We start from the raw sequence: 26,966 nt of genomic DNA, 5'->3' as shown, positions 1-26,966 counted from the left end.
ATTCCCAAGCGGCAGAGATCGTGCGCCGGTGAGGAAAGACGCCTGCGGCTGCTCTGGTCTCTGCCGGACGAGGCAGCAGGAGGCCTTGTGTTTTCCCCAAGAACCTCCAGAGGTCAAAAGGAAAACTCGTCGCGGAATGTATGTTTACCCCAGACAGGTACAATCTGGATGAAAGTGGCAAAACCCATTGCAAAATGCTCAACAAAGGTCAAATCTCATCCTGCCTCTTGCCTCCCCCGCTCCCTGCCAACACCATCACCGCAGGAGGGACCGTGCGCCGTGTTGGGAGCCCTGAGTGAGACCACCGCAGCCAAGAGGCGAGGGCTCTCTTGGGGTGCCAGCAGGCAGTTCCAGCACCAGGCACCCCCAGGGTGAAGGGGAAAACCGGCATTCAGGGCCGATCAGGGCTTTACACCCAATAGGCAACGTGAATTGCGCTCGGGACAGGCTGCGGTTCTTGCTCCAGCTGTAAACGCCCAGGGACAGGAACTGCTTTTTTGCCCGCTTGCATGGTGTTTAACACATGGGGAACCTTGGCCAGATGGAGGGCTACGAGGCAGCAGCAGGGAGGTGAGAAACACTGCCATACAGCAACACTGCAGCAGAGAACGGCAACGCAGGCTACAAGGTGGTCTTTCTTTCCACCTTCCAGTTAGCCACTTGCATGGTGTTAGCTGCCTGCTCCTTATCAAGCTTTTCAGTTCTCCCTCACGCTACTCAATTCCATCGTGCCGTCGCTTAACTTATGCATGTAATTTAAAGCTAGACAGACGGCAGGGAAATTGCTTCCTCTGAGGCCCATACTAATTGACCCCTATCCACAGAGCTCAGCAGTCTTCCCTTAACAGTGCTCACACGTGCTACCACAACACGAAGTGCAAGTTCGGAGGTTGCCAGCGCAGCCTCTCTCCCCCGTGGCAATGCCATATGGTGTTAAGATTTTCAGGATCAGATGCCGTTCCTGCTGAAATCAATCATCACAACCCTATCCCCGGCGAAGGCCATCTCAAACTCCCGCTGGCTTGAATTGCGACTCAGCAAGGTGCCTCGGATTTGGATGCTGGTATTTACTATTTCCGGTCGGTATGCAAACGTTTACTTTAATAGCGCACATATCAATTAGCGCGGCCGTTACGAATGAAGCGAGTGGCACTGGCTATGATGACAGCATACCCAAACAGCGGATATTTCACATTTGGGCCGAACCCTTCAGACCCTGCCAATCCGAGTCAGCCCCTCTGCCTGACTTTGCTGCCACGCTAATGAAAGCAAGGAGCGGGGCAACTGAGATTCATACGCTGAATCGGGATGGTTTCCTTCAAAGAGAGGGGGATGGAAAGTAACGTCAGGCTCCTAATCTTCATAACCTGCAGCAGAAGTTATAGACGCATATACCAATCAGAGGAAAATAAGTAGTCTCTATGGGTAAATAAAGATTATGTCTCTTTAAACCGACTGTAAATCTGAATGAACATAGAATATACATACACAAGTAGGCAGCGTGCAACATGACGTCAATCTTATTTTTATAGATTTATTATTACCGTACATAAAATTTCCTAGTAATAATAACATTCTATGAAAAATACTAGAGCATTGGGACACTTTTAAGGTGGAAATAGTACAAGAAAAAAAAGGAAAAAAATAATTCAAGCCTTTAAAAAAAAAATGCTGGGAGGGAAGCATTCCATTAAAAATGCAAGGGTCAGGGACTGGAAAGCATTCACGTGAATCTGTCTTCAACTCCGTGTACTAACCTTGAGAGTTATATCCTATGCCTTCATTGCACCAGCAGAAGAAGAGATTTAAAGGCAAAAGAGAGAAATGGTTTCCGTGGGATCAGCCAGCTTACTGTTTATTGTTATTATTCTCATTTTTCGTTTATTTAGTTTTTAAACACAGTTCCGCCTCTTGCCTTGAATCATCTCCGCAACTTGCAGCCACTGTTGAGCACCATTTTCACAAATCTTACAAGCGTGTAGTGGAATGCGAGACCCTCCATCCTTGTCACGTTTCCTTGAGACCGTGCCTACGGAGGTGACGGGGGATCACCCACGCAGTGCTGTTGCTTCCCCGAGAGCGCAGCCCAAATGAGCCCCAGAATCTCGCTCCGCAGGGAGGCTGCCCTCGCCCACCCGCAGCCACCGCAGCCACCGCTGCTCCTGCTGCTGCAGTGCCCTCATGTAGGCCCTGTCACTCTCCAACACCCTTCCAGCTGGTGGCCTTACAGCCAGCGCACTGCTGCTGCACATGTGCTCTAGGCAGCCCTGCCGTCACTCTTTATTAGTTAATTTAAATTGAAAAGAAAAGAAGAAGAAAAGGAAGAAGGCATAAGAAAAACAACCATGTAAGAAGGTTACTCAGTTTGGGCACTCTTCCTCCCCTACTGACAAACCACATTTCTGTAAAGAAATGAGCCACATCCCGTGACAAAACTTTGTGATGGGCCACGACCTGCAGAGAAGTGATGCCTCACTGACATCTCCACAGTTGGGAAGAGAAACCCGTTTCCTTCGAGTCACGGTACAGCAGCAGAGGAGCTTTTGTGTTTATGTATCTGACGGAGCACAAACAGGAGAGAGCGAGCAAGTGGGGGGAGAGACAAAATGAAGAAAAGAAGTGAAGGCAGGTGGTTATGAGAGTACACAAGTGGCTAATAAAACCACGTTTTTTACTAGTCACAGTGGTTAAACAATTTTAACGGGCGGCATTCTCATAACACGCCTGAGCAGTTTTTAAGGCTGTTGAACACCTCTGTCAGGAGCAAGGAAGTTCTGGAAACGTGCTCAGAGATGCACACACACCCAGAGGAAGATCTGATAACGTACAAATTCGTTTCTTCCAGAGATAGCTCACTTTCTGCACGAATCGATAAGCCATCAGAACCTATCATTTATCACAAACATTAAATCCCAGCAGCATCCTGGTTTGCAAGCCTAATGAGGGAACCTGGCACACAAAGGCACCCCCAGAGCTGGGTGGTGCGGGGGGGACTCTCCACGTCTCTGGTTCAGAGAAGCCTCTTTTAGGCTGTACTCAGCTTTATAATCCGTCATTAACAGACCAGGGCATTAAGTATCTTCTTTGCCAACTTGCAACGAAACGAAGAAAGGCATGTTATTGAGCAAAACAAGAGTTGAAAACCCAGTCTAGCTTCTGGCACCTAGCAAGTCCATCCGGGTTTTTGCGTTAGTGATGCTGGGTCACCATACATTCACGAAAAAGAGCTAAGAGGATGCAGAGCTACAAATCAAACTTTCAGCAAGGACAGTTGACTCTTGCAGGGAGGAATTAATTAGTTGGTTTGATGAGGCTGGTCAGGAAAGAGTTAATGGTATCAGCCAGATGTCAGTTAAACCCCGAAATGTTGCTTTTGTCCCATGGCAGTATCAATACCAATGCCATTATCTCCATTTATTTAACACAGACCAAATGAACGGGCTCTTGGTGCAGCCTTTTCCCTGGAATCCCTCATCCCACCTCTTCTGGGAGAGAACTCCTGCAAGCAACGAGTAAGGGAATAAACCACTCTGCACACACGCGCACACAGGCACGCACGCACGCAGAAAGAGGGAAGTTGCAATTTCTCACTGAGTTGCTAATTTCTGTGACTACAAATCCTGATGTCAGCCAGCATACACTACTCCTCTGCACTAAATCCATCGTCCCCGACACCTTCAGACGCATCCGATATGTGCGCCTAACCGGCAACACTGTAATTTTAATAATGACTGAGGATTAAGTATGATCACTAGTCTTTCCTCTGGCTTGTTTCCCTCGCCTAACGCTATCGACCAATTTGCCATTTTCCTCCCGGTTGTGTGTTTTGGTTCCCACCGTCTGTCTGTCTGTCTGTCGTCCCCGATAACACTGACCGAAGTGTCTGCCACACGGGATCTGATCCGCCTGTCTCTCGTACGTCTAGCAAACCTGAAAACCTGTCGTTACAGCTTTGGGAAATGCAATACGTCGTCAGTTCCGAGGACGCGTCGTAAGAGCAACCGCATGTAGAGTTCGGTCAGAAATCAGTTCAGCCATACCTCTGCTATTTTTCCATCGTGTTTTATACACCACGAGCGGGTTATTTCATAAAAGATATTGCCAAAGAGATTATTTGGGCACGTTTCACCAACCACCGGCGGGCTCTACGGCCAGTCGTCTGTCCTGGACAAACTGCTACCAGCCAACCTGGAGACGAACTCGCCTTTACTTTCCCCTGAACTTCCGACGGCGGGAGCCAGGCGTTCAGCTAAAACTTTCCCTTTCCCACCTCCCCGTCCCTACAAACCGCCCCGAATCGTCACGACCGCCGTTAAAAAAAAAAAAACCGAAAAAAAACCCCAAAAAACCAAACCAAGGAAGATGAAAAAGAAACCAGGGACAGCCAGCAGTCTGACAGAGAAATAGCACGGCAGGTAAACCAGGCGAGCAGCGTCTCGTAACGGCCACGGGCTGGCGGGGAGGGGGCCGGCGCCCCCCGGCCGGCCTCCGGCTCCGGAAGGCTGGGCGCTGCGGCCCGCGGCGGGGGGGGCGGGGGGTGGTCTCCCGCGGGGGCGGCTCTCCGTCCCTCCCCGGCGGGGCCGGCTGGCGGGGCCGGCGGCCGCGGCCGTCGCCCAGCTCGGCGGGGCGCCGCGGGGGGCGGCGTTTCTCTTCCCGGCGGGGCGGAGAGGGGGGCGGGCGGCGGGGCAGCGCCGCGGGGGGCCGCGCCCGCGGCGGGGGGCACCCTCAGAGCCTGAAGGAGGCCTCGGAAAAGGGATGCTGCATCTTGAAGCTAGACAAGAAGCACTGGAGGGGGGGGGGCAGGGGGTTGAGGAGGGACGGCGGGAGGCTGGGGAAAAAGAAATCATCTCCTCTGACCTCTAGCGAAGTGCCCGGTTTTTTCTTAAGCTCTTCACATTTCCTAAATTTGCAGATCTGGTGTCCCGTTTTGCGGTTCCTGCAACTGCTGCAGACTCCACAGTTGATGAGCCGCTTGCAGGGCACGCACACCCCGCAGCGTTTCCGCTTCTTCTTGGCGGGGTTGCCCGCCCCGGCCCCGGCCCCGCCGCCGCCGCCGCCGCCGCCGGCCCCCCCTCCGCCGCCGCCGCCGCCGCCTCCGCCGCCCCCCGCGCCGGCGGCGGCGCCCAGGGCGGAGGCGGGCGAGGCCGAGGCGTGGCTCTGCGGGCAGTCCGCCAGGTTGGCGATCTGGAAGGCGCTGTCTGTGACGGCGGCCGAGGCCGCGGCGGGGGAGTGCAGGGCCGTCATGACGATGACCCCGGGGGGCAGGGAGAGGCCGCCCAGCGCCGGGATGGCCGAGAAGGTGCCGACGCGCTCGGGGAGGTTCATGATCTCGGCTTCGGCGGCGCCGCACTTGAGCTTGTTCATGCACTCGCCGGCCAGCGGCCGGCAGTGCTCGGGGGAGAGGGTGGAGAGGAAGTTGCCGTTCGCCATGGGCAGGGCGGGCTGCTCGGCCGGCGGGCAGCCGGGCTTGCCCAGCCGCTGCGAGTCGCTCCGGTGGTGCATGCCGCCCCTGCCGGCGTGCAGCGAGGAGGCGGCGGCGGCGGCGGCCGCGGAGGCGGAGGCGGCGGCGGCGGCGGCGGCGGAGGAGGGCTTCCTCGCGCCGCCCGCCGCGCCGCCGCCGCCGCCGCCGCCGCCGCTGCCCCAGAGCATGGCGGTGGCGGCGGCGGCCGTGGCGGTGTCGCAGTTCCAGGGGGACATGCCGATGCGGGCGGCGGCGGCGGCGGCGGCGCTGGGGAAGATGGGGGTGGTGATGCGGGCGATCTTGGCCGCCTGGGGGAAGGCGCCGCCGTTGGTCTTGTAGAAGGTGGCGAAGGAGCGGTACCTCTCCATCTCCGAGTTGTAATCCACAAGGCTGTTGAGGGCCCCCTCGGGCAGGTGGCTGTCCTTGGGCAGCCCCGGCGCCTCGGGGTTGGGGCCGCTCTCCACGCACACGTTGGTGTTCATGGTGGCCGGGTCGAGGGGAGCGGGGGGCGGGGGGAGGGACGGGGCGAGGGGACGGGGGGGAGAGGGAGAGGGAGAGGGAGAGGGACGGGGCGGGGGGGCGGGGTGGGGGGGGTCGTTTAATCCTCCTCCTCCTCCTCCTCCTCCGGGCGCATTCCCGCCGTGGGTGCCTGGCCGGGCAGCCGCTCCTCCTGCATCCTCACGGGAGCTGCGGCAGCTGAAACACAGAAAGTCGTTTCGGAGGGGGTGCGCGCGCGCGCGGGGGGGGCGCTAACGGCCGCCAACGGCCACCCCGGGGCGGGGAGGGGGGGACACAACGACACACGGACACAGGACACACGAGACGACACCACACGACACGGGTGGGGGGCACACGCCGCCGTGCCGGCGGGCAGAGGGCTTTGAGGGGGCGGCCCGGGCGGAGCAAGCCCGGTCCCGGGACAAGCCGGCGGCGCCGCGGCAGGGGACGGGGGGGACGGGGGGGGACGACGACAGGGACAGGGGACACGGCACGGGGACCGGGAGCTGCCCACCTACCATCTCCACCGGGGAAAATGAAGCGGCAGGGGAAAAAGGGGGGGGGGGGGATAAAAAAAAAAAATAAGGAGGCGGGGGGAGGGAGCCGCCAGCTGCCACGGTGTCCTTCTGCGCCCGGCGGTCATTAGCTGCCTGCCGGCACAGCTGGCTCCGCCGGGCGCTGGTGGCGGCGGCACCGGCCCCCCCGGCCCTCCCCGCCGCGGGTTGGGGAGGGGGGGCTGCCTGCGGGCCACGGGGGAAGACGGGGCTAGGTTAAGAAAAAAATTTAAAAAAAAAAAAACCAAAAACATACTTAAGGCAGGCAATTTCACAGCTTGTGATCCCGGCGCCTGCAGCTGTACTAAAGACGGAGTATTTATCCCAACCTCTCGGGAGGATTCCCCGCCACCGCCGCCGGGGGCTGCGCAGGGAGGGCTGGGGGGACACACACACACACGGACACACACACACACGGACGCCCCCCCCGGCACGGGGACAGCCCCTCCTGGGGCGCCGCGGGGCAGGGGGGCTTCGCGGGAGGGCCAGCCCGGGAGGGCACGTCGCTGTACCTGCTGAGCTAGCCCTCGGCGGGGAAAGATGGCTTTCTGCTTCAGGGTTGGGAAAGTTTAGGAGGGGGGTAAGGACGCGGGGCTCGTTTTATTTCCCACCGCCCCCCCTCCACCCCCCCGGGGAGGTGAAGGGGGGTATTTTACTTTATGGCAATGAGGAAGGTACGTTATGGCAGCCTGCGCGAACTAAAGCAAAACATAAACATAACTTAAAAAGCCCTCAGTTTATGAACACTGGCTCTTTGTTTTCCAGATGCTCTACCTGAATAGTTTAGATATTTCCAGCATCTTTTCTGATGTAGGGCTATCGATCAGAAACGTTCACTTGGGAGACACTCGTGGGGCTACGTCTAGTTTCCAGACTCCGGTATGTTTAGTTCAAAATGGTTATCAATTACGGCAATTACGATCATAATTAGATTAATGAACCGTTTGCAGCCCAACCTACCGAGTGCAAAAACTTCGTCTTCTCCCGACGTCGTGCACTAAAAAACGGGCTTTATGTAAACAAATCCGGATGAAGGGAGCGTAAATCTACAGAAGAAACCTCTCCCTCGGCTGCAGTAGGGACCGGCGGGCGTCTTTCCATCGGAAAAAAAAAAGACCCCCAGCCCGCAGGAGCCACCTCTGTGTTTCCACGTCAGGGAAAAACCCAGGCTCTCGCTGCCTTCAGAGGTCTGGTGGCAATACAAAGGCTGCCCCGGAAAGCTCTAGGCTAAGCGTCGTCTTGTGGAGGGATGCGAAGGATTTGCATATAGCAAAAAAGAAAAAACAACCAAAAAAAAAAAAACCAACCACCAAACCCTCTCCCGTTTCCAGAAAGGAAAACCTAGCCGCACGTCCTCGATAACAACTACTCAATAAAACTAGTTTTGCCAGCCATGTGTAGGAAAGCCACGCATCTGGTAAGGAATAAAACGTTAGCGTTCAGCCTTTTATGCCAGAAGTCAAGTAACATACGCATTTTCTTGCCCTATTCCCCCCAGCGTTAAAGTGGCTTCTCTCCACAAAAGCTTCTCTCGCTGGCTACCTTTTCTCTCCCCGCAGCCCCCTCCCGGGGTTTATTGCCACCAGGAGCGAGAAAATGATGGTGCCCACCAACCGGGTCATTATTGTTTAATCGATGCATCTCCGGAGCATGAAAAGGGTACCCGAGACGCAGTTATTGATTTCTCCCAACCCGCCCCCCCACCCCCCCTTAACTATCGCCCTCATTTCCACGAGTGAAATAAATAAAGAGCAATTGCTAGCCGGGCTTCGCGATTCTGTCCCTGCTTTAGCTGAATGTGACCGTACATGTTCAATATTGCATCTCTGCTCTGCCAAAGACAGAGAGATCAAAGGTCATATTTAACATTCAGGAGGAGGGGCGGGTGCAGATTAATTAATAAATTAATATAGCGGCGCCTTTTATTGCCCACGTCTAGCATTAATCTACTTTTACGATCCCAGAGGACAAGAACAAAAAAAAAAAAAAGCCCCGACAAAAACACAAAATTAAAAAAAAAGAACCCCCCCCTCCCCTAAAAAAAACCAAACAAACCCAAACAACAATCCACGACGGATAAGGGGGGAAAGGAGAAGGGGGAAAAAAGCAAACCGGTCACTTACCAGGCTCTTTATTTGGGGGGGCTTGAGCGTGCAGACGCTACCAGCCTGTCTGCCTTTAATTAGTTGCACATCAGTCCCTAACACAAAGAAGAAGAAGAAGAAGAAGAAGAAAAATATCCAGATGTGCCTTGGCAGCTCCTCAATTACAACTTTGATACTTGTAAACAAACTGCGAGGGGCGGTGGGGAGGGTGGGGGGGGCGGGGGGGATAAATGAAGCCGCCGATCCACTAAACAAATACCTGTAAGTGGCTTTTTTCCCCCCTCTCCCTCTCTCGCTCGTTGCAGAGAAAGGAGGAGGAGGAGGAGGAGGAGAAGGAGGAGGGGGGGAGAGCAGGGAGGCGGCGGGGGGCGAGGAAGGAGCAGGCACAGAGGGAGTGTGTGTGTGTGCGTGTGCGTGTGCGTGTGCGCGGTGGTCTCCTCTGCCGCCGCGCTGCTCGCCGCCCGTCTCCCGGCGCCCGCCCTCGCACACAGCGCCGGGAGTGCGCGCGTGTGTCCGTGTGTGTGTGTGTGTGTGTGTGTGTGCGTGCGTGTGGCGGTGCGGGGGAGGGGAGGGCGGGGGCGGGCGGGAGGCGGTGGCGGCGGCGGCGGCGGGGCGATCGCCGCCGAGGTGAGGGAGTACGCGGGGATGCGGACACCCGCCGCCGGTTCCGCCGCCGAGAGGCGCGCACGGGCCGCGCCGGGGCGCAGCGCAGCGCAACGCTGGGGGCCGCCGCCGCCCCCCCGCCGCCGCCGCCGCCGCCGCCTCCCCCCGCCCCTTCCCGCGGCGCGGCTCTGCCCGGCGCGGCGCGGCGGGGCGCTGCGGCCGGCGGCCGCCCGGTGCGGGGCTGCCGGCGGGGGCGGGGCCGCGCCGCGCCGCAGAGGGGAGGGGAGAGGAGAGGAGAGGAGAGGAGGGGAGAGGAGGGGAGGGCGCGCCCCGCCGCGCCCCCCGCTTCGCCCTTTCATCCTCCCCGCGGGCGGGCAGGGGGGGAACTGCCGGGAAAGTTTGTGCCCCGGGAAGTTGGCGGGAGACCACCCCCCCCCTCCGCTCCCGCCTCGCCCCAGCCCGGCAGCGGCGTTACCCGGCGGCGGGCTGGAGCAGGAGGCCAGAGCGCAAGTTAGCGCACGGCCGCGCAACATTTCGCGTTTCAAGCGCGTCTGTGCGTCCCCAAAGACTGCACACACACCCACACCCACACACACCCATTATTTTTGCAGGCGCGTGAGGTGCTGCGGATTTCAGGCACATTGAGGCGAAATGGCCAGCTGAACCGCGGATGCTAGGCAAGCGTCTCGGCAACCGCTGGAAGCGCTTTCCCAACCTTTGCCGTTCCGCCTGCGAGGACGCTTGTGCCGGAGAGCGGGGGGTGCGTGGCACCCGTCCGTGCAGGCCCCGCGCACCCCGCACCTGGGCTGCCAACGCTCAGAACGCCTCGCTCCGCAAGCCACTGACATACGGATACTGCACGCAAACACAGAGCAGTTCCTTAAAGAATTTCAACAACTAAGTTTAAAAAAAAAAAAACAAAAAACCCAGCCAAACCCACCTGCCTTCCCCGGAGTTCTTGCAAGCACAAAAAAGGGCCTATAGTCACTGCATAAATTATGCGTCGCAAGTTTTTCATCCAGGTCCTCTTGGTACCTCCAGAGCGAGCACTGGCACTTCCAGAGCCGTTGCTGCAGCCTGGTGCAGCCAGCTCAGGCACTAAGCGGTTAAGAAATGGATGTCTCTGCCAGGGAAATCATTTTAGCCATCTGTAAATTACAGAAAAAGAAGGTAAAGTCGTACCATTTCACTGGCTTTATATGTAAGTAAATGAAGGCTTTATCCACAGACTGAAGTTTTATTTCCTTCCGCTCCGATCTGAATTCAAGCTCGGGGTGCTCAACGCTAGGGAATTACCTGCGAGAAAGTGCCGCAGGAACTTTTTCCCAGGAGCAGTAAGAAGAGGTGGATTTCGGCAGTGGGATTTGGTGAGGACCAGCAGCCTCGTGGTTAATACTCCAACAAGTGAGATGGACTGGTACAGAAAAGGGACAGTTATGGTCGATTGGGTAGCTCACAGATGTCCAAGAAGTCACACCGCTGGCATTTACATTATGGATGGGTAGGTATGCTTTATTCAGTACCAGTACAGTTTATCAAACTAATAATGCGCCTCTAACCACACGATGTGCATTTTAAAATACCCCCAAACATGTATTTACATAATAAAGCATAACCTCCTGACTAGCTAGCATCATCCCTTGTGACAGTTCTGCTGCCTTTTTCAAAGTCTTTTCTGTTTTGATACATTTTAATATGAACTTATGGGGAAAAATACAAATGAGGAGAAACGATGTTTCGCTAATGTCACAAAGTGACAAAAAACAAGCGCTTTTCCTGTTGAGGTTCATTCCCTACCACTTTTCTCCCAAATTAGTTGTCAAAAGCCATACGCAATACTCCAAACACTGAGGACGTTTTTCAAACACAGACTTCTCATGAACTCCAAACTTCCTTTAATCACAACCCGGGTCTCACTTAAGCAATTCTTTCCGAGTTAATTTATTACTCTTGAAGGAGTTACATTTTTAATAACCTAAAAGAGGAAAAGGGGAAAACTCTGATAATCTTTTCTCATGCATAAGGAAGACTGTTTCATGTATTTTTTAATTGTCTTGTGAATTAAATTGCAGTGCTATATATAACCTTTCTGCTCCAGCCTGGAAAACTTGTACACTTTTCTGGTATTGGGGAAGAAGCGTGGAATCCAATTCAGATGGGCTTTCTCTGAAACCTTTTGCTCAGGAGAGGTTTTTTTGTCTTCAGATATGAATCTGTTTTATGCTGTAGTCTGCCCTAAGCCTGGGAGCCGAGAAGGACTGGAAGAGTGGAAAATATACAGGTGTTTATCAGTGAGGTAGCCAACCTTCCAGCTACAACTTTCTCATGATGCGTCTTAAGAAAGCAATTCCAGGTTGTCCTTTTCACCATAATCTGTGCTCTGATGGGAGGGAAAGTTAAAAATCACAGGCTCTGTTTTTCGTCCAGAAACCATTCCTATTTCATTTGTAGCAGGAATGCAGCGAGAGCAGTATGTTGCAACATTGTGAACACGGGGGCTGCTCTGCCTTTTATTAGAGTTGTTCTGAAAGAAAGTTGCAAATAAAGGAAACAAACTGAAATTAATTTTCTGTTCTTGTTCATTCTGTGACTGGCTGTAGGGTGTATCTGCAAACTGGCCGCTGTCAACCTACCCTGATCCATCAGTATTATAAGCATCGTGCTAGAATTAGAAAAAGAAGGTGAGGCAAGCGCTTGGGGAATGTAGCAGTTCATCACAGACTACTAGCTGGGTCTTTTTTTCTAGTATTATTACTCTTTCCTTTTGTGTGCTGGTTTCCTAGAGCTCCTAAAGCCCACGGATCCACTGTCGGGGCTGGACTCTCACCCAGCTGCTGTGTTTGGGTTCCCTTCTGCTGAGGCCAGGAGCTCTAAAATGTCCCTGGCCACACGTGCTGCGACTCTGGCTCTCCCCTAAGTGCTCCTGGCACATGTCCTGAGCAGGCTGCCCTTGGGGCATGAGGCTCTGCTACGGAAAGGCTGCGGATGGGGACTGGAAAAGCACCTGCCTCTGCTCCCCTCGCTTTCTCATTGGGACATCTTCCGCCTTGCGCTGGAAGTGGTGGGTTTTCATTCAGGACTGCATTCCTTTACCTGCCCCCAGCTCTGTGCCTCACTCCTTGACAAAAATGGAAATGGTGGCTCAGCTGTTTTTCCACCCTCAAGACACGTGTCTGCCACAGCCTTTTTTCTAGCACCAGTCTTGTGGGTGCTCTGAATGTATGGTTCTCCCCTTCTGGGACAGGAGGTAAACTGAAGAAGAGATGCACGAGCTTTCTCAAAGTTCCCAAACCAATTTCTGCTTTATTTCATTGGTGCAAGAAACACGTGGAAATGTATGGAAGTATCTTGTACACTGTCCACAACAATAATGCCACACCTGCACCCCATTGCCTGGAATCCCTGATAACTCTCTTAACATCCTCTGAGCTACAAATTATTCCATGGACTCTCTGGGACCTGGGCTCCAATCTAACCTGAAAGCTGTCTGTTCACACTGCCTTGATACTGAGGCCAGCCCCTCTGAGCTGCAGTTCATCTGTGATTTCCAGCAGTGCTAGGCACCTTCCTTCCTTCCTCTGTAGATGCCCACCTCACTGCTGGCACATATGTACCATTCCTCTTTTTGATGGCTGTGGCCAGGTACCTCCTGAACACCTCCCGCGTGCCTGCCCCCGCTGCTTTCCACACATGCAGCCCATCCCAGCTCCCTGCCAAAGAGGGATGCCTCGCTGCTTGCCAGCTACTGTGGAGTTCTTGCATCAGTACAGGAAAAGACCAGGCATGACTAGTTTTTGTGTGCTGTGAGAAAAGACACCTGAGAACTGCTGTAATGCATAATCTGCCAGCAAAAATAAGGTTAAAACCATCCATTAGAATGCCTTGCTTATCATCCAGTATTATTGAAAACTGCTCTCCTTGCTTGTTTGAAAGGAAATGCAGTGATTACCCCCCTATTACAGACACCTACAAATATTTACTAAAATAATGTAGCAGAGTGATTTTTTTTTTAAGTTGTCACAGCTTAAATATTCCCATTACTTTGAATCTGGTTTGATTCTGCTTCAAGTACAGCTGCTTTCCTGCTGCTTCCTAGGCAGGAGTCCAGGTTGCTGATCTCCAATTATGCTGACTCCCAGAGGGCTCGATCCGTCGCTGATGCAAGTCAATGACGCAGTGCTGCGTTCGATGGGACACTGCCAGTTAAGAAACAGCAGTGCCCAGGAAAAAGAAAACCCGCAGCGATCCTCATACCCTCGATGCTGGGATCCTCACGGCACACAGACTGAGAGCTCCAAAATCTGAGTCCAAAGAGCTGGCTACTAAAAACACCTGTTTTTTTTTCAGACCACCTCAGTATCTCCAGATGTCTCTCCTCTGCGAATGATGGCCCATGCGTTGCTGCCACAGTTTCATTTCTTTCTGGTTCTTAAAAACCTGCCCTTTATTGGAGGGGGGCTGGAGTGGCTTTTACCCTGTGAATGCTGTCTGAATCTAAATGACATGCCAGAAATGTCATGCCAGCAGCTAACAAGGGGGTTTAGAATAAGCACTCCCTGGCCAGTACACAGCAAGCGTGGGCTTGTTCACCTAATCAGCTTTAGGGCTCCTCAGTACTAAGGGGGTTGTATTCTGTTTTTGTCAAAGAGCACCGCACAAACACTCCTCTGGGGCACCTACTCAGAAAGTGTATTTGTTCTTTTGGGGCTTGCATGTCACCTCAAAAAACTGTAAGAAAGGTTAGTATCACTGCTGCTAGTTCAGGATGCCTGACAGTTTGGTTTTTTTTCTTTCAGGCCCTATTTTCAGATACTTCTTGATTTGTCAAGTTTCACCTCTTTGGACTAAAAGTTCCCTGTTTGAGATATATGCCATCTCTAAAACTGTTCAGCTGGTTTCCAGACTTCATTCTTAACAAACACATTTTCTGTGCTAAAAGAAAAACTATTTAAGAACTACTTTTCTAAGGAGCTCTAATGCCTTTGGACTTAGAAGCAAAAGTTTGAAATTTGACCATCGTGAACATACCTCATTTGGCCAAATTGCACAAATTTCTAAGCCGTAAGAAAAAAATCTTAGTTCACACATAAGAGAATTGTTAGAAGCGCAGCAGGGAAAAATTCTCTGAAGTGTCTCTTTTTGGCTGATCTTTGAGAATGATTCCCTCTGTAAACACATTCCCTGCAACTGGAAATGCTAAGTGATCTGACAAAGCAAAAGGTAAGCATCTGCCACAGAGCATTCAAATTTAGTGATCTCTTTTATCAAGTTATCAAAACAAGGATGACCCCACTTCCAGAGTGTGGAGACAGACTAGTTGACGTTTGAGAAGTACACAGGTACCACAGAGACAACCTGTAGAAATTTTGGAATACAGATGTGTGGAGTTGGGGCAACTTTGTGAAGGAAGAAAAGACTAGTGCTGAAAAGGCACCATGGACTAAACGAGGAAACAATCCTGCAGGAAGACAAGTATGCGATGAGGCAATTAAGAGCCTGATCAGGTGTATGTATCAAGCTGGTAAAGTAAGGCTTGCATGGATAAACTCAACTCAGGCATCTCCTAGCTTTTGACCACCTCAGTTTGTGACCTTTGCAAAGATTCTGGAGGTTTCTACCTCCTTGGTTTGGCTGCTTTCTGAGTTTTAGTACTCGTCTTGGCACTGACAGATTTTGCTTTACCTTTGTGCTTAAGTTTATGATGAGGGAGTTCCATTTTCACATTTAATGAATCAGGGAGAGTAAGGATTTCATTAGAAAGCAGAGTTTTGTCAGTTTAACACCAGCTTCAGATGAATGACAGTCACCTTGAGCCAGATTTTCATTTCACATCATGTGCATATCGCTGTGATCAAGCACCTCTGGTAGCTTATACCAATGAAAAATCAAGCTCATGCCACTACTGACTGAGCCCTGACTTTGGCCCTGGGATGCCCAGGACAGCCACATCAAGCTATTCCAGGCTCTGTTGGACTGGAAAAGCATCTGAAACCAAAGTAGTAAGTAAACACAACTTTTTTACTACCTCATAAAACAACAAAAGAAAAACCAGTATCTGCTTCAGGTGATTTCTATAGGAAGGGAATTTGAGTGAGATTTTTCTCTAGAGAAAAGTCTTTTCTCTGTCGTTGTGATGCTGCATAGCTTTGGTCCCCTTCTCGTTGAAATAGCCAGAGATTCTGTTATCATCTCAGTTCTCACACTCTGACAAAAGGCACACATGTATTTTACTATCCAGTTTTGTAAATGCTTTGCTCCCCTCATCTGTTGTCACATTTTCACTGTTAAAGGTTCAGGCTCATCTGGAATAATCTTATGTTTTTCAAATACTTGATTTCACACAATACTATTATTTATGGTTAAGGCTTCATTGGGAAGAATGACAATCAATCATGACTCAAAGATGGTCTCAGTGCGAGGAGCACTCGTATCCTTCTACAGGCCATCATTCTGACTTGCAATAAGCACCAGCTGGCAGTGGATGGTCATTTCCCTTACTGTCCCCTGAGGTCATGTTAATCAGCCCTCGGCTTTACTGTCAGAAGGCACAGAAATGGGACTCCACATGCTGCACAGTGTAGGACTAACGGATGATACCAGAGAAGTACTGTTGATCCTCTATCAGTGTCCCCAGAACTTGTTCCTTTCTCTGATTTCAGAGGTATCCACAGATGAATAGGGGTGCAGAGGCCAGCTTGCTGCTCCACACATCAGGTGGTTTAAAAGATGCTACAAGTAGCTGGATGCTGACAGCACAGTGTCCGTCATCTAGATGACTGCAACTAAGCACCTCCTTTGTAAGGGGGGGATGTTCAGCAGCAGGTATCGTCTCACAGAAAAGGTAACTGCTGAGGTTTAGACAATACCAGTTTCCATCAGTTTATGACAGTCACCCCAGTTCCCTGAATGCTTTTCAGTATTCACCTACTTAGAGCAGTGGCCCCAGACATTCAAGAAAGAGGATGTTGGGAAAGGGAAATGATACTCCAGATGCCAATGGGTGGTCAGAAGAATACATTACATCCCAAGAATGGCAACAAGATGTGAGCTACTGGACTTGGGAAGGACAATAATGAACACATTGGAAAGCAAACGAAAAAAAAACCTGGTAAGAGCAGCAGAAGAAATACAGATAAACTGTATTGTGAGGATTTAACAGGAAAATCAGGGCAGAACAAAACACAGAAGGCACCACAAGGGACATGATCAAACTTTCTTGTTTCAACAAGATAGCTATCCTTTCTCACGCGTGTGCAGCCCCATCCAAATGTGCAGTCACACAAATATTTTAAGCTGCTCTCTCATGCCAGCAAGAGAGTTGTTATTACGGCAGCCAGTGCAGCTCAGCCTAGATGAGCCCCCAGAGAAAGCCCTCTCACCTCTCACTCACTCGCTGGCATGCCAGCCAGTTCCCTGCACACCTTACTATGTGCTCTGAATGACGGTTATGTTTCAGTTAGTGCTTCAACCCTTTCTGGGTGTAACTTGAGCCCCCTTGAGCAGACGCACACCTGCTTTACACTGCGTCTGCAGAATGGAAGAAACAAGGCCCTGAGTACAGAGATCTTGTTAAAACATGCTGTAGGCAGACCAGGAGATATTATCAAGCAATTGAACAAGGACCCATATACCTTTGGTCTTGAAATTCTGTCTGTTATCCCTGCTCTGCTGGATCCGCTTGATTCCACGTTGCAAAGTGTTACCCTAAGCAGGATGACAGAAATGCACATTGTTAATTAATGTTATTATTTTATTACTCTCGGTACTTCATGGCCCAAGACATTTTAGCTGATAATTGAGATCAAGTAACAGGGTTATTTCTTTCATACCTAGACTGTATGTAAGTATATATATAAAAAAAAGCTATACAAATACTTTAGGGTAGACATCACGCAGTATGCAGAGTTTTCCTGAACACCTCTCAAGCCCACTTAATATTCAGGTTTGCTGTTACACAAAGCAATAAACTGACCAAAAAACAATTGCCCTTATATAAAGTGAACATTAAGGCTTTAATCAACAATGCTGTCAAAGTATTTAGAAGAAATTAGTTTATCATGCATAGCAAAGATGGGTTTCTTGAGACTTCTAATGAAAGCTGATATAGCCATTATCTGATTACTGTAACATACACTCAATCATTAATATAAAAGTCCTCTTTAATGATCTTTGTTTTATGGCCACAGCCATCCTAGGAGGAAGCCAGGAGGTGGGAAGGGGAAAGTATTGCTTCTTGCTTTTGTTTACGCCAGTTCTAATGGGGTTGTGACACTGAAGAATGCTAATTTGAGACTGATGTTTATTTCTTGGCCCTGATCACAAGATGTGGGTCAGACTTATGAGAGGTCAGCAGTATTTGATGTCCTGAGGGCAAAATGATGCTATTCGAGATTAATTCAGAGGCTGTGCCAGTCTTCTGCAGTCCCAGGGATTGCCGGTTGGCATATTAAGATGATGTGAATCCACGCTCCCCATCACAGCTGTGCTGAACCAAGTCCTGTTACGAGTAAGGAGCTGTGTGCCCTGGCATCTGCATGGAAATGATGATCCTGCTCTTCAGTAGCAAAACCATGGAGAAAGTAAAGTTGCATAAGGGGTCTGGTAATTATTTCTCAAGTTTGTTATAGCAAACTGCACTCTGTTGTTATATTGCTGCTGGCTTCTGCTAATAATTTGCTCTCAGTTTTTAAAGAATAGACCCCAAAAGAAATTTGTTGGCATCTGGCTCAATCAAAATGGAAAAAGTCATAATAAGGAAACTGTCTTTCAGAAAGAGCGAGGACTGTGTTCTCTGAATGTAGATTTTTTTTAATGACTTTGGATTTTGCAGATTGTAGTCATTATACAGCTATTTATGAGGAAGTATTATTGTTGTCTTTGTCAACAAAAAAAGCCTTGAGAACACTGTCTGTCACCTAGGATTAGTATTGCCACAAAATAAATGTTCTCTCAATATTTTTGTGGAAGTTTTCACAGGATCGTTAGAGAACCTGAACCCCACTATTACTGCAAATTAAAAATTATTTAATTGTGCTGCCTGTGAAAGGGTGCTGTTTTTACAGTTGTCAAAGACCTCAGACACTGATAACTTTGTTTAACAATACATTATTTTCTTTTAGTACTTCTAGACAAATTGCAGGTGTTATCTTATGATTCTTTAAATGTCTGCATTATTGTAAAAGCACTAGTATGAGTGAAGAAATAGTTGCCTAAAATAGGTATTGATTTTGCATCTTTAAAAGCAAGGTACTGAGAACACCAATGATACGTTTACCTCAAAAATATGCATGTCTTCATGTACCATTCAATTCACGCTGCAAGTTTGAGAACTTTGTATCTCTTGGAGAGAGTTCCTACTGCGTATCGTTTAAGTCTCATATAAACTTGCAGGTTAAACGGCACATTAGTCTTGTTCTGAATCAGAAATTAAATGTATCCTTTGGAAATGCTTCTAAATATTTTTACTTTAATGATTGGAGCTTTTTAGCCTTTCTCTTTGTTAAAGTCAGCTCTAGAATTAGCTTTTTGTTGCTCCCCCCATCATGCCTTCTCCTGTCTGGAGAATCTCGGCTGCTAAAACCCACGATGGCCAAATCTGCTGCAGACTGTGGACAAAAGAGAAAGTTCAATGAAACAGGAACACACGAGCTTCCTGTTTGTGCCATGCTGTGACTGTAAAACAATGGAGTGGCAGCAGACCTGTAGAGTACATAGAAGAAATGGACCTTTAAGGAATGTATGTTTTCACACACTGACAGGGTACTAAGCTCCCACATTTTCCTACCATATGAAATTCATCACTGTGCATAATTCTACCTGCATTCTTGTGGTTCACTTCCTGCTGCAGCCATGATAAATGTTCTTTTATATTTGGGGATTTTAGGGTTACTCATCTTTCATTACTGTAGTTATCAAATCTGTATTTCAAATATCTGTCTGCATCCTGCTCATTCCACTGTGATATATGAGTCTACAGATAGTATATGCACCCCATGCTTAAATACATCCATGCTAAGCCTCCAGAATTGAGTTCGCTGTTCACTTTGGCTGATATTCTTCCTCGGCCACTGCACCCCACAGCAATCACTTCAGCACCATCAGTTCACCTGACCTTTCTCTGCATTTGATTCCACTCAACAAAACGGTTCATTTTCCTAATAAAACACTGGAAGTTTCCAAATGATTTTTGCTTCCCAGTGTGGACTTCAGAACGAACACAGGCGTATACATATGTACATTTACGTACGTATAATGGCTGTTTGCTTGTGCAGTGGTCCTGGGGGAGACCAAATTTGAGCTGTCAATAACATAATCCGCTTTAGAGTACAGGTCACACAGATAGGCCTGAGATTCTTATCAGATTTATATGTTAAAAGGCAAAGTCAGGTGAGATGAGTGTTTTCTTCAAGCATTGCAGTAAAAAGTGGATTTTGAAGAGGGATTTAAAAGGCAGAGGCAGCTGGGATGGATTAGAGAACCTTATGGAAGGAGAGAAAATTAGTATTGCCATGGGAGGGAAAGCTGGACATGATTTGACTCACTGGTCTTCCTTCTGTCTAGTGGACACGTAAGATCACTCTGTCTGTCACTATGGAAGAGTCTGCTCCAGTTGTAAGATCGATCGACCGTATTACCCGTCTCCAGGAATCTCTAGTATGCTCGTCTTTCTTCCTCCATCAAACACCTGATAACATTTCCCTCAAAGTAAATCCTGCCACCAAGATGAATAAATATGTTAATAGCAATGTATAATGATTGCAATTACTCTAGCCCAGCCTGTACACCAGCTCTTCAGTAACTTTCATAACCCATTAATGTACAATCACAGTGCATTCTCCATTGACCCTGACGCGTTCCTCACAACATTTAGGAGAGAGAAAGGGAGTGAAAGATGGAACAGGCAGAAACATAGGCTGGTCAGAGAAAGTAGTCAGGTCCCAGAAAAATACCCCAAAGAACTATTTTTCCTATTTTAACAGTTTCCTCTGGTTCAATTGAATTTTCTCTGTTTACTCTTTATTTTCTCTGTAGTTTTTAAGTTTTCACAATTCAATAACATATCATTCAACAAGTCAAGAGCTTTCAGGATTACATTTCCAACATTTGTTTCTCCTTGCTATGTTTCCACTTACTGAATTAAAAAAATAATATTATATTTTAAATTTCACATTTATTGTTATATTTATGAAATCTCTCTTTCCTCTAAGTAACTTAAATTCCTGGATGTTTCCTCCCTATTTTATGTGATTCTAATTGATTATCCATTATGCCAATAGTGTAATTAAAAAGACAAAAATCAAAGTTACTCCAGAGTGAGAAGCTGTCCTAGAGCTTTAGGTCACATCAATTTGGGGCGCTGGAGAACTCAACGATGTAATTAAGGAAGTCCTGCAGTCTTCATAAACATCCCAAGGTTATCCTCCCCAGACTTGTGCCTTTTTCCTTTCCTTGCCAGTCCAAGCCCTGTCCCTGCCAATACCTGCCACAGGGAAAACAGGACCCTCACAGCTGGCCTCTGCCGTGCTTCCAGCAATCTCTGTCAGCCGGATACAGGATACTGAGGGTGGCTTTAATTTATTCTTTCCTTTTTATCTGGTGTAAAGGAGCAAAAGGGCTGAAACTCTCACCTTTTCTCTCTTCGTTAAGGATAATATATTCAGATCTCTCCGAACAGAAGTGCCTAGTACTGTATGTGTGTTGTACTAGGGAAAGAGTGTTAGCTCTTATATTGCTGGGAAGTCTAACACATTTAAGTCAAAGGCAACAAAGTTTCTAACACTTCTTGCAGTCCCTGTCCTGGAAGAGGAATTGCTGCAAGAGGTACTATTAAAGACTGCCCAACAAGGGATTTCTGGAGATCATTTTCGCACACTGGGTATATCTTTTAAAAGGGTTTCTTAAATTGTTAGGAAGAGCCTTAGAATACATGGGGATCTGCATATACACGTATGTCTCTAATACCACTTAATTCCTCCAGTACTTTTTACCCAAAAGGATTTATCTCGTAGGCTCTGAAATAGACCTAGTGAGCAGGGAAGTCTGCTGGCTCAATAATAGTGATAAAAGTCAGATATCATAATGCTTCCATTTCATTAGGAAGCTATCTGTCTCCTGCTTGCGGCTGGTTATGACCCAGGAAAAAGTGGATACACGGCTTGATACAGCATAGAAAACATGAGCTATATATTAATGATCACATGCTGTTTCTATCTCAAAAGGACAGTTCTCTCGGTTCTACATTGTTTGATTTGGTGGTAGGAAGAAAGGGAATACATGATTCAGTTCCTATAATTTGTAAAAAGCATCAACAATTTTAACCTGCATTTTCCCTTCAGTCATATTCTCATCTCAGTTAAAGCTTCTTGTTTGATGTTTTCCTGACTGACTATGACCATCCTTTAAAACACTTGAGATGAAGTCAGGTAGACGAAATAGAATATGGTGTATGTTCTAACAGCGTTAACATATATCAGTGAAGAGAATGGATTACCTCTCCATTTAACCTAAACTCTTTTTTTTCCTCAAGTGCCTAAGACTAAGGACAAAGAGGATCGAGTAACATTAATTGCATGGTTCGGAGTACTATTTAGACTAGCCATGGCAGATAATTAGACAGGCAAAGCTTTTGGTTTAGATGTTTGTGTGTGTTGGTAGGAAACTACAGTGTATCAGCTGGTCTAACTTGGTCTCCCCAGTATCATTTTCATGAGGGGGCGGGGGGTGACAACTGTAGTGTTTTACCTCAAGTTCTAGGTTGAGAACCATATTTTGATAAGACATTAAAGCTCTTACTGTAAAGCCCTGCTACTTTTTCCATATATACAAGCTATATTAGTGTTCAGTCATATTGCTCAAGACGAAAACAATACATCTAGCTAATCCCACATATTCACTTTGCATTATACCTTGCTTCCCATTTATTAGAAACTTTTCCCCCTCTGCAATAAATTGATCCTTTTTTTTCTTCCTTTTCAGTTTTCCTGATTCCAAACCTCTCACTAAGCTTGATTTGCTGCTTCTGCTGGGCCACCTAAACTATGCCATGTGTATTATACCTCAGGGTAGATCATTAATTCCTACCTCTTTGATTTAGCTGCAGTCTCAGTCAGATTCCTGCATCATTTTATCTCCCTCGATTTTTTCTGGCAGTTTGAAACTCAGCTTTGGTTCTGCCTCCTTAAACATTAGAAGAAAGTACATTTCTTTTACTTTGACCTCATTTTCTCACCTGACAACACTTGGCTTTTTTACTTATGTCTCCCCAAATCATGTTTTTTCCATTTAGTACTGAGGATAGCATTTCCGTGTTTCAGCAAAAGCAGCTATTTGCGTTCCTATCATGTTCAGAGTCATCCTATGCATCTGCCTGTGCAATTCCGAGTTCAGTGCCAAAACAATTTGGGAATTTGTATTAGAACTAGAAAGCCTTTCTACTATCTTGATAGCTTAGCTGTATTTGCTGTCACAATATTAATACGGGCCAGTCGATTCTGCATTCCTCAGTACATTTCTATGTTCCCTCCTGTGCTCTGGGTCACTGTTGGCCACTGGTTTCTAATCAAAGATGTTCATATGCAGAGAAACATTCATCAAATAGCTGGTAAAATTTCTGTTACTATGCAAAAATTCAGATCTCTAACTTCCAGGGTAAACCTACAGTTCAACCACTTTCATATTTAATTCAATACTAACTTCCCTCACATTTTACTCATTTAATCCGAGTTCACATTCATACTCTCCTCCGAGTCATGTCCAATACTCTACAACATTAGCAGTCCTTTCAGCAAAGTTAGGGTAATGTATCTTTCTTTTATCAAATACTGCCACCAAAGCTTAATTGTTAATACTCTTCAGCTTAGATGGTCCACAATTGCTTGTCTCAGTAGTTTTAGCTCAGTGTAATGCTCAACAATCCACCACATCCACTGCAGATTCATCAAAAAAAGCATCTGATTTAACAAAAGTGGAAGCTGGCCTGGCAACCCTGGAGATCAAAGTACATTAATGTATTTACAGGAGCTGAACATGCAACCATACAATCTTCTACCATATTTAACGGTGTCAAGTGTATCACTTTTTATTCTGGGAGGCCATCTTTAGAGGTTTGTCCTTCAGTTCCAGTACCCATTTAGCCCTCCTGAGTCCAGAAAGCAGATGACATCGTGGTCACGATTTCATTTCATTTTGTACATATCTATTAATCTTCAACTCTTATCAAGGCACCCAAACCACATCAAATTGTATCAATCTTCAGTTACTACTAAATGGAGCCACCACAATACTGATCTCCTCCATCTCCACAACCACCATCTAATTTTTAAATTAATTTATAGATCAGAATCATTTTCTCTAATAAAAAGCCATGACTGTGTCTACTACATAGCAGGGATGACTTAGAAGCTCATTTTCATGGTAGCACTTTGCAACCCTCATCACTATATGCTGTAGTGATTTGTGCCTGGGAAGATTTTGTTCTCCTTGAAGAGTTTGCCTTCTGAGTACAGATTCAGTGCATAGAGACTGCAATAAGGGACCAGAGATGACAAAACCAAAAGGGTTTAGTAGAAAAGCAAAGGTCTCAGTTTGCCACTTGGTCTAACCAAAGCCAAAGAGGAGCAGTTCAAAAGCTTCATGGCAGAGGATTTTTAGGGACAAAGGCACAGGAAAATCAAACATCATTTAGTTGTTTTGATTGGGCGAGATGGTATTTGCCAGAGCAGGCAATAGGCAGGTTATCATGGATGTCATTACCAGCCCAGAGCAGGCAGCAGTTATTAGCTGATGGCACATGTGGTTCTGACAGATGGGGTGACACTGTCCTGTGGCCTGTAGGAAACTTTTCCTATTCTGCCTCCCTTTCCGACCCTGACAGTTCTTCCTCAGTGTGCTCAGTCATGCCCTGATGATGAGCGCTCACAACCTCAGCCGAACAGGCATTCTGGCTCATGGAAGACCTTCCCCTGTATTATCGTGGGCTTTGCATTAGTGTAATGCACTAAGAGCTTTTATTTTATTTATTTTGGCTGGATAGTGGGTGTGGATTAACAGTGCATAATACTGATTTACTCCAAGGCTGTTGTGTGATCCTTTGCTTTACAATCCAGCTACTGGTTGGAATTTCCCAAAGGCCTTGCACCCCCTGCAGCTGGGACTAGATTTTCAGAAGATTTCTGCTCCCATGTAAGCACCTAAATAAATGTCAAGATTTTCCCCTGCATGTTGAGTGCTGTGTGGACTGGCACTATGAGATTGGCTCTTGAAAACTGAGCCCTATGAAGTGGGGATTGTGCTCTTTACTGTTTGTGATGCTTTTTCAAATGAGACTTAAAATCATTCCCAGTATTTTCAGTCATTAGAGATCATAAAGAGCTATGTGCCACATAAATAATTACATCTCTGCCTGCCCCTCTCTCTGCAACTCTCTGTAGAGAAGATACTTCTTTCCTAACAGAGACTGGCCCACTCATCTGTGATGCTGAATCACTACAGTTCATAAATGGCTCACCAGAGGCAGTGGGGAATACTGGATCTATAATATAGCTGGCACGGGTGTCTGAAGTGGTGGCTCCATTTCCACAAGTGATGCCTTACTTTGGGATCTATGCTAGTGAAGGATGCTGGGTTTGTACAGGTTATTATTTATGCCATTATGTCAGTCGCATTGTTCAAATGGATTCAAATAAATTAGTCTTTCTAAGACTTGAACCAATTCCTGAATTACACATAAATTATTAAGTAATCTGCATTCCAACTTTTTACAGTACTGCCTGGTTTATAGTTTGGTAGGAAGGATTTCATGATGCAGGAATGCCACATTAATTTTACATTTAATAGTGATAGTTCATTGCTTCTAAAACTTTTCACACTATCTCATTTCTTGTAGCCATTCCCAAGTCATGTTTTTATCTGCCAAGATGACATGTTCAAAAAGCTTTGGCAAAGCTTGTACGAAAAACTTGTATGAAAAATAGGATGTTGAGTAGCACTTCCCAAATGTGAAAGAGATACAGCAGAGTGTTTTAGAGGCCAATTAATTATGGAATAATTCCTGCAAACTGTGGCAGTAATTAATGAGTGAGTAACATGCAGTATTTAGAAGTGAACAGCAGTTAGCAAACACTATGCATTGTTTTGTGACTGTAATACAAGAAACAGTCCTGTACTCATTTATTGATTATGGGTATTAACAGATTCCCCTAGTTAATGATGTGTCTTGTGCTTATATCATCCAGTTCTAATCTGAAATGTGACTATGTATAAAAAATAGCACTTTCTTTCTTGCATGCATTTGCAGGAAAGAGAAGCAAGTTTCCTTAAGAGTTTGCTTGGGTTGAGAAAGCAGCTGTGATTAATTCAGGGAAGACAGCTGCAGAACCACACTGGCCGTTAGAAATTGAGACTTTACTGCACATCAGGAAGAATGCATGATGCAACTGGAGGGCTCAGGTGGCTTTCCTCTTATTCCCTGGGGGGTAAGCAGGACTGCACCCTTTCTCTAGCCTTATGATATACCCTTTAAGATTTGTGAAACAGTTCATACACAGCCCTGATAACAGGATGAGTGCAACCTGTTCCATTAGCATATGATGAGGAAGGTCTCCCCGGCTTCTGTACACATCTCTGATCTGGTGCTGAATAAACTTTTTCAATTTGTGATTTATCAATGAAATTTTCTGCTAGCTTGTTCAATTAGCCTGACCAGCCAAAATCTACTGACAACATCACTGACCTGCAAGACCTGTTTTAGTACATCTCCATCAGCTCCTTCTGGGTTTAGATCATCAGGGAAGACTTTCAGGGAAGGGACTGTTTCTTCCACTATGTTTGTACAGCACTTAGGACAGGAGGCAACCAATGTTAATTGGCAAGTCTATGAAATAGTTTACTTCATCTTAAAAAAAAAAAAAAAAAGATGGTGATGAAAAATAAAAAGAGCAGAGACGTGACCATCAGAGCCCAGCCAAATTTGGAGAACTGGACAAGGAAAAGTAGCATTTTAAGTTCTAAATGGAAGAAAGCTGACTGTTTACATCACTAGCAACACATACAAGAAACCCAGAGAACATTCTCACATAAAGTATCACTATGCTTTAAAACTCAAGGTTGTTTTAGCATTGCCCTTTAAAGATCCCAGAGAGAACCAGCTTACTGAAATGCATTAAGACTGGTGGTTTTCCATTAACTACTTCCAAAAAGATGAAAAAAGTAACTGAGAAAATGGAGCCTTTTGTAAGGAAACTTACACCTGCTACCCAGGGTGCCTGCCCATCCACTGGAGAATGTTTAGGTATGTTCAAACTGGCAAAAGTTGAAAAACACTGCTAGGACAGTGGGTCTATTCACTCGAGAAAGGCATGCAGAGATCTTGAAATGCACTAAATATTCTTAATGATTACTTTTCAAGCCTTAAAGTGCTTAGAAAGATCATGAGCAAAACTTTTGGGTCCCAACTTCTGTGATTTGTCTTAAGATACCCTATTTTCCAAATTGAGAGCATCCAGAATTTGGCTAGCAGTAGTGAGGACTTCAGCTCATCTGACTGCTCTGGGGTAGGTAGTATCTTCTTCCTAACTGTCTTCTGTAACATGTTGTGGGCTTGCTGTCCCATTAAGAACACAATCTTACTACAAAAATAATTTAAGACTTGAATGACTGACTCTTGAAGAAGGTGCTCAAGTCACAGCAGTCTTCCAGGCAACAAGTTCTCTTCCTGAGGGCACCTGTGTTTTGGTCTTCCTTCATGGC

The 26,966-nt window shown here is 47.5% G+C and overlaps 1 protein-coding gene and 1 long non-coding RNA gene across 5 annotated transcripts in view; both read right to left on the bottom strand.

The window, feature by feature from the left end:
* Positions 1 to 7,269, bottom strand: part of CXXC4 (CXXC finger protein 4) — a 111,207-nt gene extending 103,938 nt beyond the window's left edge. Inside the window, exons 1-2 of one of the 4 annotated variants that reach the window (XR_011324661.1) lie at positions 6,478 to 7,268; positions 1,758 to 6,157 (exon numbers count right to left, since the gene is read on the bottom strand). Coding sequence is in view for 3 of the 4 variants with exons in the window: in XM_069783426.1 (XP_069639527.1) it covers positions 4,858 to 6,157; positions 6,478 to 6,767 (1,590 nt within the window). In the remaining variant the exon portion in view is untranslated. Of the gene's footprint in view, positions 1 to 1,757; positions 6,158 to 6,477 lie in introns of all 4 variants that reach the window. The other 3 variants (XM_069783426.1, XM_069783437.1, XM_069783445.1) reach the window with 3 other exon arrangements.
* A 9,537-nt stretch (positions 7,270 to 16,806) lies between these two features.
* On the bottom strand, positions 16,807 to 26,548 carry LOC138685415 (uncharacterized). Its single transcript, XR_011324654.1, has 3 exons — positions 25,951 to 26,548; positions 19,763 to 19,932; positions 16,807 to 16,925 (listed from the first exon to the last, which is right to left on the bottom strand). It is a non-coding gene; the product is annotated as an uncharacterized lncRNA (long non-coding RNA).
* Between the last annotated feature and the right edge of the window lie 418 nt (positions 26,549 to 26,966).

This window comes from Haliaeetus albicilla, chromosome 1 (genome assembly GCF_947461875.1).
Source record: "Haliaeetus albicilla chromosome 1, bHalAlb1.1, whole genome shotgun sequence".
NCBI lineage: Eukaryota > Metazoa > Chordata > Aves > Accipitriformes > Accipitridae > Haliaeetus > Haliaeetus albicilla.
This window is presented reverse-complemented; position numbering and strand designations above follow the sequence as displayed.